This window comes from Sciurus vulgaris, assembly GCF_902686455.1.
Source record: "Sciurus vulgaris genome assembly, chromosome: 7".
NCBI lineage: Eukaryota > Metazoa > Chordata > Mammalia > Rodentia > Sciuridae > Sciurus > Sciurus vulgaris.
In genome coordinates this window covers 121706965-121719177 of record NC_136467.1, presented here as the reverse complement: position 1 = coordinate 121719177, position 12213 = coordinate 121706965, and the positions used below count along the sequence as shown (strand labels likewise).

The 12213-nt window shown below is 36.0% G+C and overlaps 1 protein-coding gene across 1 annotated transcript in view; it reads right to left on the bottom strand.

Annotated features, from left to right (window-relative positions):
• LOC306666611 (peptidyl-prolyl cis-trans isomerase FKBP5-like) overlaps positions 1 to 12213 on the bottom strand; it is a gene marked incomplete at its 5' end in the record, with an annotated part of 51567 nt that overhangs the window by 19343 nt on the left and 20011 nt on the right. Inside the window, 2 exon segments of the mRNA XM_079148798.1 lie at positions 10893 to 11007; positions 11921 to 12063. Of these exon segments, the coding sequence (XP_079004924.1) occupies positions 10893 to 11007; positions 11921 to 12063 (258 nt within the window).

Genomic DNA, 12213 nt, shown 5'->3' with positions numbered 1-12213 from the left:
CTCAAATTTTCCCCAAACTGCCTCCCTTCCTCCTCTCTACCATTTTGCACTATTTGAGGAGAATGAACACCATTGGGAGAGTACTCATGGAACTCAGAACAGATACTAACAGAAGGCATTCATGGGACCTAGCTACTGGAACAGTGTTATATTTATGCAAATGATTTCTCTTCCTGTCTAAACAGGAAGCATACACCCAGCAAACAATCACCAACACAAACTCTTAACACTCTTCACTCCACACCAGTAGAGCACTTGAGCCAGATCTGGATGCCAGCGCCATTTTGCAACCTAACAGTTGTGGTTTGGGGAGGTAATTTAAATTATTAGAACCTCAGTTTTTCCTCTATATAATAGGGATAATAATACTAGTTAACTCATAGTTGCTGAGGATTAAATTAGGCATTGAATTAAAGCTTCAGCACAGTACCTGGTATTCATTAATTCATACACTGTGCTGTCTACCATGTGAAAACACTGTTAGGTTTGAATATAGAGATGAACTCAATGAATGCTAGCTGTCATTATTTCCCTATAATTAGTCATAAATTATACCAGATTAAATGTTTTAGAACTCTGTATATGAAAATTTTAATGGCTCCACATATAAGTCAAGTAAAATTCCTAGTAGGCAAATGCAATGTCTTATACTTTTTTTTCTATGTCACAGTGCCCAGCACACAGTTCAGGGCCAGGAAGTAAATGTTTATTTAATGACTAATCTGAAAGTGGGGCTTTAAGAAAAGGGTGGTAATTTTCATTAATTAATAGAAATTTTTCTTTCTGAATCCAATTAGTACTACTATTTTAATAAATTCTAGGAGACTATTCAAATTAATTAACAATATGGAGCTTTTGTTTTGTAATTACTCTAAAATAAATGACCCATTGGTTGGGTCTTTTTTTTTGAACCAATAAAAGAATATTTTCTACTATGATTGCATACTATCTGAAAACTTGGAGATGGATACCTTTTACAAAGAAAAGAGTTATATAAGTCCAAAACATCTGTAAGAATTAACACTGTTCATTTTAAAACCAAGATATACTATGTTATTTGTGAAAACATAATAAAATGGTTTCAAGAATTTGCTCTCTCTTCCTGGACTTATTTTCCAGGACACTCATAAGTACTTCAAAAGCATGTGAACAACCACCCAAACGAAAAGCCTCCGCTCTACCAGATCTCAACATGAGCAAGCATGGACTCTTTCTTCTATTTAAAAGAAAAAGGGGCCAAGGGGCAGGTACAAGAGATCAAACCCAGGGGTTCTATACCACTGAAGTACATTCCCAGTTCTTTTTTTTTATTTTTAAACAGGGTCTCACTAATTTTCTTAGGGTCTTTCTACTTAGAATGGACTCCAACTTATGATCTTCCTGCCTCATCCTACCTAGTCACTGGGATTACAGGCATGCCCAGCTTATCTTCAGTTTTTGGTGCCTTGTTTTTGTGATTTCAATTCTACAGAACAGATACTTATATTTTGCCGTTATTGTCACATTTTCACTTTACAAAATTTTTTGTCTTTAGTAGGAAACTTTAACTCACCGATATTTTTTGCAATCATTGATGAGTGGTTTTATCCTTATTTTAGATTTCTTATACAACATTTTCTTAGTATTTTTGCTGAATTGATGTTTTCGTTGTTCCTCGACTTCCCCACTCCATACTGCATGCTTTGGTAGTTCTAAGTGTTATTTTTACTAGTACTTTCCATTAAATTTTTAACAAATCATATAAATCAGCATAGGCCAGGTGCAGAGGTGTAAGCCTGTAATCCCAGGTACTCTGGAGGACGAAGGCAGGAGGATTTGCAAGTTCGAGGCCAGTCTGGGCAATTTAGCAAAATTCTGTCTCAAAATAAAGAGGTTGATGATGTAGCTCAGTGAAAGAACACCTGCCTAGCATGTGAAAGGCTCTGGGTTCAATCCCCAGTACTACCAATGACCACAAAATGGCATGATTTTCTCTTGAATTAGAAAATCATTTTGGACAATTATGTCTCCCCCCTCTCCATTTCCTCCACTTACCTTCACTTAATATGACCCAGAACAGAGAGGATATGGAGAAAAAGGAACACTTTTACACTGATGGTGGGATGATAATTTACTACAACCACTACAGAAATCAGTATGGAGGTTCCTCAAAAGACCAGGCATGGAACCACCATGTAACCCAGATATACTACTTCCAGGTATTTATCCTGAAGAATTAGTCATTTTACTACAGTGATACATGCATATCCATGTTTACAGCAACACAATTCACAACAGACAAACTATGGAACCAGTCTAGGTGTCCATCAATGAATGAATGCATAAGGAAAATGGATGTATACACAATGGAGTTTTATTCAGCCGAAAAGAAAAATGGAATTATGGCATTTGCAGGAAATGTATGTCCATTATGTTAAGCAAAGTAAGTCAAACTCAGAAGGTCAAGGGTCATATATATTCATATGCAGAAGCTAGAGAGGAAAAAAGGAAAAGAAAGGTGGAAGTGAATCTCATGAAAATCAAAGGGAGATCAGAAGAGAATGGGGTAGGAAGAGGGCAGGGAGGGGGAAGTGCTGGAGTGATATAGTGATATTGGCCAAATTATGCTGTTACATTGTGTGCAGTACTAACAAATATGTTAACAACAAATCTCATCATATGTACAACTATAATGCATCAATGGAAAAATGTGTGTGTGTCAGGAAAGACCCAGAACCTAAGTTCAGATTGTTAAACTTAGATTATCAATATTGCTTTTAAAAGTATAGCTCTATCATTTCAAGGCTCTTTCCAGATAAAAATATTCAATACAGGGATTGTTGTTTTGTTCACTAGTATTTTATTCCTTAGCTATTATTTCTTGTTTTTATTTATTTATTTATTTATTTATTTATTTGTTTGTTTGTTTGTTTGTTTGTTTTAGTACAACCTACAGTGTTTTTTTTCAAAAAGGGTATGACCCTGCATATCCTAAAGTTAATTTTGTTCTCATACTTAAATGATAGGCTGTGGACAGAATTCTAGATCCAAAATACAGATTCAAAGCTCCATCTTCAGTAGCATCACCAGTACAATCCTCCTCATTCCTTTGCACATACTGTGTTCCTCTCTGGAAGAGTTCAGAATTTTCTTTTAGGCTAGGGAATTTAGAAATTTCACCAGGATATAACTAGATGAAAATGCTGGAAAACTTCTTTTTCCTGTCTATCAACTAGACTTGTCATTTTCTAGGAAATTTTCTATTATACGTCTGATTAGATGCTCACTGTCTCTCCTGGGTTTATCAACTATGTCTTCTCATTTTTTGCTCACCTTTTGTATATCTTTTCCTCTGTATTTTGAAATCTCCTTAACTATCATTCAGATAACCAATTCAGATTTCAGGGACCATTTGTTTTGCTCTTTCCCCCTTCCTTGAGTTTCAAGTTTGATAAACATATTCTTAATTTCCAGAAACTATCTCATCCTCCCTTTCCTTTTTCAGAGAGGTTGGGTTTCTGATTTATGAACCTAATATCCTTTCAACTATCTCTGAAGATAGTAATCAGTATTTTAAAGTTCTATTTCTTCTGTTCGTTTACCTTTGTGGTTTTTTTTCCCCCTTGTGGTATTTGCTGATGATTCTGTTGTCTGGACAATTTTATAAAAAAAAGAATTCAGAATGATCAACTGATATGGCACTGTTTTTCTAAACAGCTGAATGTGTTTTCATGGCAGTCCTTTTCCCAAAAGTGGGGGCTGATTAGAGGGGCAATGGATGGATGACAATTTCACAAATATTTACTAAGCAGTTCCTTTTGGTGGAGGGTACTAGAGATTGAACCCAAGAATGCTTTACCACTGAGCTACGTCACCAGTCCTTTTTATCTTTATTAGACAGGGTCTTGCTAACTTGCTGAAGCTGGCCTTGAACTTGCAATCCTCCCGCCTCAGCCTCCAGAATGCTGAGATTACAGGTGTGTGCCACTGTGTTCAGATTTTATTGAGCAGTTACTAGGTGCCAAGCTTGCATGCACTGTAAGGTTGGAGACACCATTTGCCATTGCTGATGTATGGAAAAGATTTACTTCAGAAGCGGAACTCTAGCATTATTTGCTATTTTAGCAAGCTGCCTTTTAACTTTTTCCCTCTTTAAATCTGTTTTACAGTCTTATTCTCTAGTTCAAGAACTAACACCTGCAGTCTTCTGAGGCAGATTGCCAGTTTACTTTGGAACCTGGCCTTAACCTTGGATTTAGCTTCGGAGCAAAAGCCACAGCCAGATAGACCCTAAGGTAATAGTTTTCAGCCCTTGGCTACACACTAGAATCACCTAGTGAGTTTTTAAAAATAAATGTTCCATCCTTTAGGATTTTCATTTAACTGGTCTAAGGCCTGGGCATCAGGATTTTCAAAGAACCCCCAGATAATTCTAAATTCAGCCAAAGCTAGGAACTACTACAGAAGAGGTTTACTAGCCCAGCTGTTCCATATTGTTTTATAACAATCCTGATGATTGCCCCATAGCCTGTTTTGGCTCCCTAGTGCCAGCTGATTGTGAGCTTGGAGTTCTGCCCTAGACTATTGAGAAGAACGGTATGTACCTCTGCAGAGGTCTTCTCTACACCTGTTCTGGGTTGAGTTTGCTAAATCTAGTTTCCACCAGTCCAATTTCATCTGCTTTACATATTCCAGAAATTCTTCATAATTTCTGGCCCAGTTCTTATATTCTGCTATTTTCCAGTACTATTACTGATTTTTTTCTTCTTTTTTGGAAGTTTCCCCTCAACCCACTCACCTATCATTCAGTGGATAAAGGAGGCACTCTCCACAACTTGAACCCACAGATCACTCTGTCAAAATATTCTTATTTGGAAATACTGCCAACTGTGTACATTCTCTGCATTCAAATGTGGCTGAAAGTACAGAGGCAAGAGAATCACACATAACCAGCCTTTTGATGGGCCAGCTCCGACCACCGAAATTGAAAAATCAGAGAGACTAGGAGTTGGGGGAAGAGGAACTGGAAGCTATTCAGAGCCTTGTCAGTTACACTGAATTTTTCTAAGAAAGCAAAGCTTAAAAGTGGCAATATAACCACTACTGTCAATTAAACTAAAGTAAATGACTAAAGTATCAGTCATCATAATCATATCAATTAGGGTACCTTAGAACACAGTGACTTTTTTTTAAAGAACAAAGGATACACTGCATAAAAATTACAAGACAGTCATCTTAATTGACACAAGAAAAAGCATAGTAGAACAGAACCTAAAATTTATTTGCCAACATTAGGATCCTCACATATAGAATAAAAATTAAAATTTCTTTGAGAAAGAATAAATCCTGTCAAACACAAGTTCTCCCTTCCATATAGAGACAAATTATGAAAAGGAAGCAAAAGATTACAATTCAGTAAAAGCCTTTTGATCTGGTCTACATTACTCTTTAAAAGAAAAGACATTCTACAGAAATATGATTTATATCTGATAACTATTAAGAAGGTATAAAATTGAATTAAAGACTGTTACTAGAGACAAATTAACCATGGATTCTAGGTCAACCCTGGCAGAGCCTAAAAGATTTGCTGATGGACTAGATGTAATAAGAGAAGTCAAGGATTTATTTCTATAAGTTCATTTAGAGGCAACAAAACAAATTATATAAAGAGTATACATAAGACTGGAAAGCTGGGCATGGTGGCACACACCTATAATCCCCGTGCCTTAGGAGGCTGAGGCAGGAGGATCTCGGATTCAAAACCAGCTTCAGTCACCGCAAGGCACTAAGCAACTCAGTGAGACCCTGTCTCTAAATAAAATACAAAATAGAGCTGGGGATGTGGCTCAGGGGTCTAGTGCCCCTGAATTCAATCCCTGGTACCAAAGAAAAAAAAATTGAAAAAAGAAATTAAATATCCATCATGCTAGATTACCTTTCTTCCTGTCACAATAAAGTATAGCCAGAAAATAATTATTATTCCCATTTTCTAGATGATAAACCTGGATGCTTGAGGTGGTTAAGTAATTATCTAAAGTACTAAAAATATCAAGTAATAATCCCAACACTCAAAACTCAAGTCCATGACTTCAAATCATGTCTGTCCCCTCTGCAGGACTACTTTATTGCATCTTTATGCACAATAACAGAAACTTAATAACTCTTACATATCTATAAAAACATAAGGCAATAGGTGACCAAGGTCTATTTTTCTTTCATACTAGAGATAGCTTTAGTTCTTTCATAACTGGATTTGTGTGATGGTATAAAGAAAAAGCAAACCAGTAAGGCCTGAGAAGACTTCAAAAGGAACAAGGTGATCCTGGTTTGGAACAGAGACCACATTTAAGGCAATCTCTGACTTCCTCCCTTAATGGCTAAAGTGCTTAAAAGAAGGAATGCAATCCAAGCATGGTGGTGCATGCCGTAATTCCAAGGACTCCAGCGGCGGTAGCAGGAGGACCACAAGTTCAGCAACTTACCAAGACCCTGTCTCAGAATAAAAAATTAAAACATCTGGGGGTGTAGCTCAGTGGTAAAAGCACCCTAGGTTTAATCCCCAACACACACACACACACACACACACACACACACAAAACACCAGGCAGAAAGTAAAAATAAACAATATACTTGAATTTCCCAAGAAAGCAAATTCTAATAAGAAACAAAAGATTAGTCATTGCCCTTCCTTAAAATATCTGGAAACAGGAAAAAATAATTGGATTATTCATAAAGAATTTTTCAAATACAATTAAAAAAATTCTATCCATAGTATGCATACTTCATGGAAAAAGAAAGGCCATATAAGAAAAAAAAAAAAAAAACAAAAAAAAAACCAGACATGCATCTGCTCATCTCTGCAAAAGAAATATGGGAATCTACCTGTACGACAAATGAATAAGAACCCTACTAAAAAGAGAGAAAGAAAACAATTTTCCTAAATTGAAAATCCTAGATAAGTATTTCTTGCTTAGGAAATGTGTTATTCACAGGAGCATGGGTTAGTAATTCTAAGACTACTTTATGAACATTCTAGGGTAGCACATATAAGTAAATATATTGTGGATATATTAAAGGAAGAAGTTTCAAATGAGCAAAGGGAGAACAAATCCATGGTGGTGAACTGAAACTGTTACTATGAACTCATGGTTCTTTTATTTTTTATTATATCAGATTGAACTCAGGGCGCTTAACCACTGAGTCACATTCCCAGTCCTTTTAAAATTTTATTTAGAGACAGGGTCTTGCTAAATTGCTGAGGCTGGCTTTGAACTCATGAACCACCTGCTTCAACCTCCTGAGTTGCCAGGATTATAGGCATGCATCGCCACGCTCTGCTTACTCATGGTTCTTATTACATATGCAGATTGGAAAAGAAATATATAGAGATAAATGCACATATATAAGTTGAAGTACATGTATTCCCTACCTCTGTCTGCTAAGACATTCTAGAAGCAATCCCACAGTGTAAGTACAACTAGTACCCAGATCTTGGTTTCTAAATACCACTCTCCAATAAAAGTGGTCCTTGGATACAAGGCTGATTCTAGGCTTGGAGTAAATAATTTTAAGATGAGCCTAGAGCATCAGAAAACAGGGAAGTACAAAAACAAAAACAATGCCCACAAACAAAACAAAACAAAACAAAAAACCCAATGGGGATGTGTTAAAACACAAGAGCCAACTCGAAGAAGTTTCCAATGGCTAAATCTGGAATAATATGAGCAACAAAATGAATAAGAATAGTAATGAAAATTACTAACAGAAGAAAATAAATACCACAAATACATAATGATATAAACAAAAAATATATATGGGAGAACAGGCTGCTTTTCCTTATAGTAGAATTTCAGTTAATAAATTTGGAAAGAACAACAGAAATAGAAAAATTGCCTTTAGTCAAATATCCCAGTAATTACTGTTTTATGAAAAAATCATTAATGGATGACTAGAATGAGTATGTCAAGGTATGATGGGAACCAATTTGCATAGTATCAGCATTTCTCTCTTAATGAAATAGTTAGTAATTACAAAGGGTAAAATGGTAACGGAAGAGAAGAGAAACAAGGCAGACTCCACCTTAACCAAGAGATCAAAGTTATCACCAATAATGAGACATCAATATCATGTACTTCTTTTAAAAAAAAAATTTTTTTTAGTTGTAGATTTATTTATTTATTTATTTTTATATAAATTATTTATAATATATTTATTTATTTATTTTTATGTGGTGTTGATGACCAAACCCAGTGCCTTGCATGTGCGAGGCAAGCACTCAACCACTGAGCTACAGTCCCAGCCCATTATGTACCTCTTGATAACAATGAACCTAGAAGGGCACAATATCACTTCTATGATATTTTCCAGAAATGCATAACCTCAACATTAGACAAATTTAACTGAGGGATATTCAACACAATGGCCAGTTGTCTTCAAAAGTGCCAGTCATGAAAAACAAAACCTGAAGAACTATCACACTGAAGGGGACATGACAACTAGATATGACAACTAGATCCTGAATTTGATCCTAAATCAGAAAGGGACATTATTGTGGTAACTGGTTAAATTCAAATAAGACCTGTAGAGCAGTTAACAGTGTTGTATCAATGTTAATTTCCTGATTTTGATAAATGTCCTGTGGTTAGGTAAGATCTTAACATTAGGGGAAGCTCAGTGAAGCACTAAGGGAACTTTCTGTAATAGTTTTGCAACTTTTCTGTAAGTCTAAAATTATTTCAAAACAGAGTTAAAAATATGACTTTCATTGACAGTATTACCAAAAATAAGATCTAATTTTGACTGCTCCAAAGTCATCTCTACAGTGCTAGTTTTGTGGTCTTGTCTATAATTGTCTAACAAAAATCTCCAGTTTAAAAATACATTATAAATTGTTGAATCTAGGGAGTTTCTGTATCATAGGAAAAAAAAAAAAAAAACTTTTGTATATGCATTTGAAACTTTTCATAATAAAAAAATTTAAACAAATGATACAAACTTTTTAAGTGCCTGTGAAAATAGTGAAGACAATTTTTGATTATTCCCATAGGTTTCATAAACCTTTAGAATTCTATCACGGATTTTTAGGGCTGGCAGAACCTTAGAAACCAAGAGGTCCAACCCTACCTCAATGTCTAGAAAGGAGTCTAAAGACTGTGGGGTCTAGCCACACCTGGAACCCTACCCTCCTGATTTCTGGCCTGGGGCACTTTCTCTGACATACCTCTGACCTCTTCATTTAGTGTAAAACTTATCACAAATGACAATGCTCTAAACGCTTAAACTACAATATTATAGTTGTAATATTTACAACTGCTTTCAATAAAAAAACAACGAAATGTGATGTACTATGTTAGACTTTGGAAGTGAAATACGGTTCCAAAGTAGTATACACACCATTAAAAACAAGAATTTCAACTATTCTAAGTTAACTGTTTTAAATGAACTATTTTATTTTATTTTGCAGTACCAGGGGTTGAACCTAGGATCTTGTGCTTGCTAGGCAAGTGTTCTACCACTGAGCTATATCTCCAGCTTTTTCTTTTTCTTTTCCTTTTTTTGGTACTGGGGATTGAACCCAGGGTTACTGAACCACTAAGCCACATCCCCAGCCCTTTTAAAAATGTTTTATTTAGAGACAGGACCTCACTATGTTGCTTAGGGCCTTGATATGTTGCTGAGGCTGGCTTTGAATTCCAGATCCTCTTCCCTCAGCCTCCTGAGCTGCTGGGAGTACAGGTGTGCACCACTGCCGCTGGCTCCAGCATTCTTTAAAATTTTTATTTTGAGGCAGGGTCTACCTAAGGTGTCTAGACTATAGAACCTCTTGCCTCAGCCTCCCAAGTTGCTGAGCTTATCACTACACTTGGCAACTCTTTACTTTAAATAGACCTTCTATAGTAACAGTTCATGTTCTTCAGTCATTTGGGTTTTTTTCTTTTTCTTTTTAAACTTTTTAGAAAATGTCTTGCTACGTTGCCCAGGTTGGTCTTGAACTGGTGGACTCCAGCAGTTCTCCTGTCTCAGACTCTTGGGTAGTTGGGCTTATAGGTGCATGCCACTGCACCTGCCTTTGAGTTTTTCTTAATGAAAGTATTTTTCTAGGTTTCCCTTTTGAAAGATTCAGATCAGTAATGGCATCTTTCAAACATTTATACATGAAGAAAGTCTTTATTAAATACCAAATATGTGTCAGGGCTGTAGCAGATGTTGAAAATAAAAATATGAAGAAAGATGTTGGTTCTCAAATGCTCACTGTATACTAGGGGAAACAGGCAAATGCTGATTGTAATATAAAATGATAAGCAGTATACACAGTGGTATACCCGATGTGTTCTGGGAGGGAGGAAGAGTAATCAGCAATCTCAGGGAGATGGGTTTGACAACCTAAAGGGGATTATAATCTACTGCTCTGTTTAGTAACTCTGTAAGCTTGGGCAATTTATACATTTCTGAACTCACTTTTCTCACCTGGGAATAATAACTCTTATAAGGTTATTGTAAGACACAAATGAAAAAATATGTGAGATAACTAATATAGTTGTTGGGACTGCAAGGAGTTCTGACTGAAAATTCCTTGATGGATGGAATTACCTTTTATTCATTTTTGAGTTTCGAGAGGCTGGCAGGGTGCCTGACACACACATCTTAAATTAATGCTTACTAAATGAAGTCATTTAAATAAATATTGAATCTAAAACTATTCTTGAGATATATTCAATGTCTATTTCCATAAACAGATTTTTTTTTTTTTTTTTTTTTTTTTTTTTTGCGGTACTGGGGATTGAACTCAAGGCCTTGTGCTTGCGAGGCAAGCACTCTACCAGCTGAGCTATCTCCCCAGCCCTCCATAAACAGATTTTTAAAAACAATTTTCATTTCACCTACTTTTAAGAGAATCCAATTTTTATACTTACTTTCTACAGTTGCTCCTTCATTTGGATTGGAATACCCTTCTCCTTTCCGTTTGATTCTCCTGATAATGCCTGCATCTTCAAATAAATCCTCTCCTTTGAAATCAAGGAGCTCAATCTAGAAAGGAAAAAAAGATTTAACTGAGAAAGGATCAAATGAAGCCAGTTTAACATATGTAAAGGCAACTGATTTTCCTTTCATTTTACAAAATAAAACTTAAAAACAAAACTTGTCTATGCATCTTAGTTATTGGAAAAACAGAAAGAAAAAAAAAAAACAACACTGTACTTTTCAATACTTGGAAAGAACTTTGTGTAATGATAATGTCTAGGACTACATCCTGTGGGACTGCAGTGCAAAGACAGACAGGAAATACTAGGAAAACTGCCTTGTGGGCAAAAAGCCAGAGTGACAAGGTGCTGGCGCAGAACTGAATGTCTGACTCTAAGGCCACCACTTTTCCACCCCAAAGTTATAAAGTTCCATTTCAAAATATAAGAATAAATTCTAGGAATCCAGCCTACAACTGATTGAAAGTATATATTACCCAGTTAGGGTAGTTCTTAATAGCAGATTTTACCAAATATGTGTCATTAATTCAACATAGGACAAATAGCATATCACCACCTACTTCTAGTGAAGAAGAGAGTTCCATGACATTTATAAAGCTTTATGATGTGAAAATAACATAACTTGGTATAGGCCTATTTCAACATTTATTTCCTCTATTTCCATCCTGTTACTTTTGAGTATGTCAGACTTATACTACTGACCAGAACCTTTATTTCTCAGTCTAGTGTCTTTTGTTTATTTGGATATGCCCTTTCTGTGCCAGAGACACGTTTCTAAGAAAGCACTGGCACACATCCCTTGAATTTGTGGGAAACAATTCAAGAAGCCAAGCTCCAAAATAAATAAGCTGGATCTGATTCTCAATAGTAAGCTCAGCTCCTTGTTCCACTCACCGCGGCTGCTTCAAAGTCAATCCTATAGCAGAGCAGACGTTAACAAGGCTCAGAGATTTACTTGCCTCAAAAAAGAGAGTAGCATTCGAGGGAATTTTAGGGAGGCTGCCTGCTGAGCCATATGCATACTCTGGTTTGCACAGCAAATGGCAGATCTCTCCTTTCTTCATGGTAGCCACCCCGATGTCCCACGCCTTGATAACTTGGCCTAAGAGAAAGGAAAAGGTGTAGGTCATATTCAAAAAGATGTGACTTTCATAAAACAAAAGCTCAAACAAATTTCCAATTTTTCACACTGTGTACTCAGCTAGAAATTATGGATTATAAGACTACTGAATTCAGTAAAAGCTACACGCAG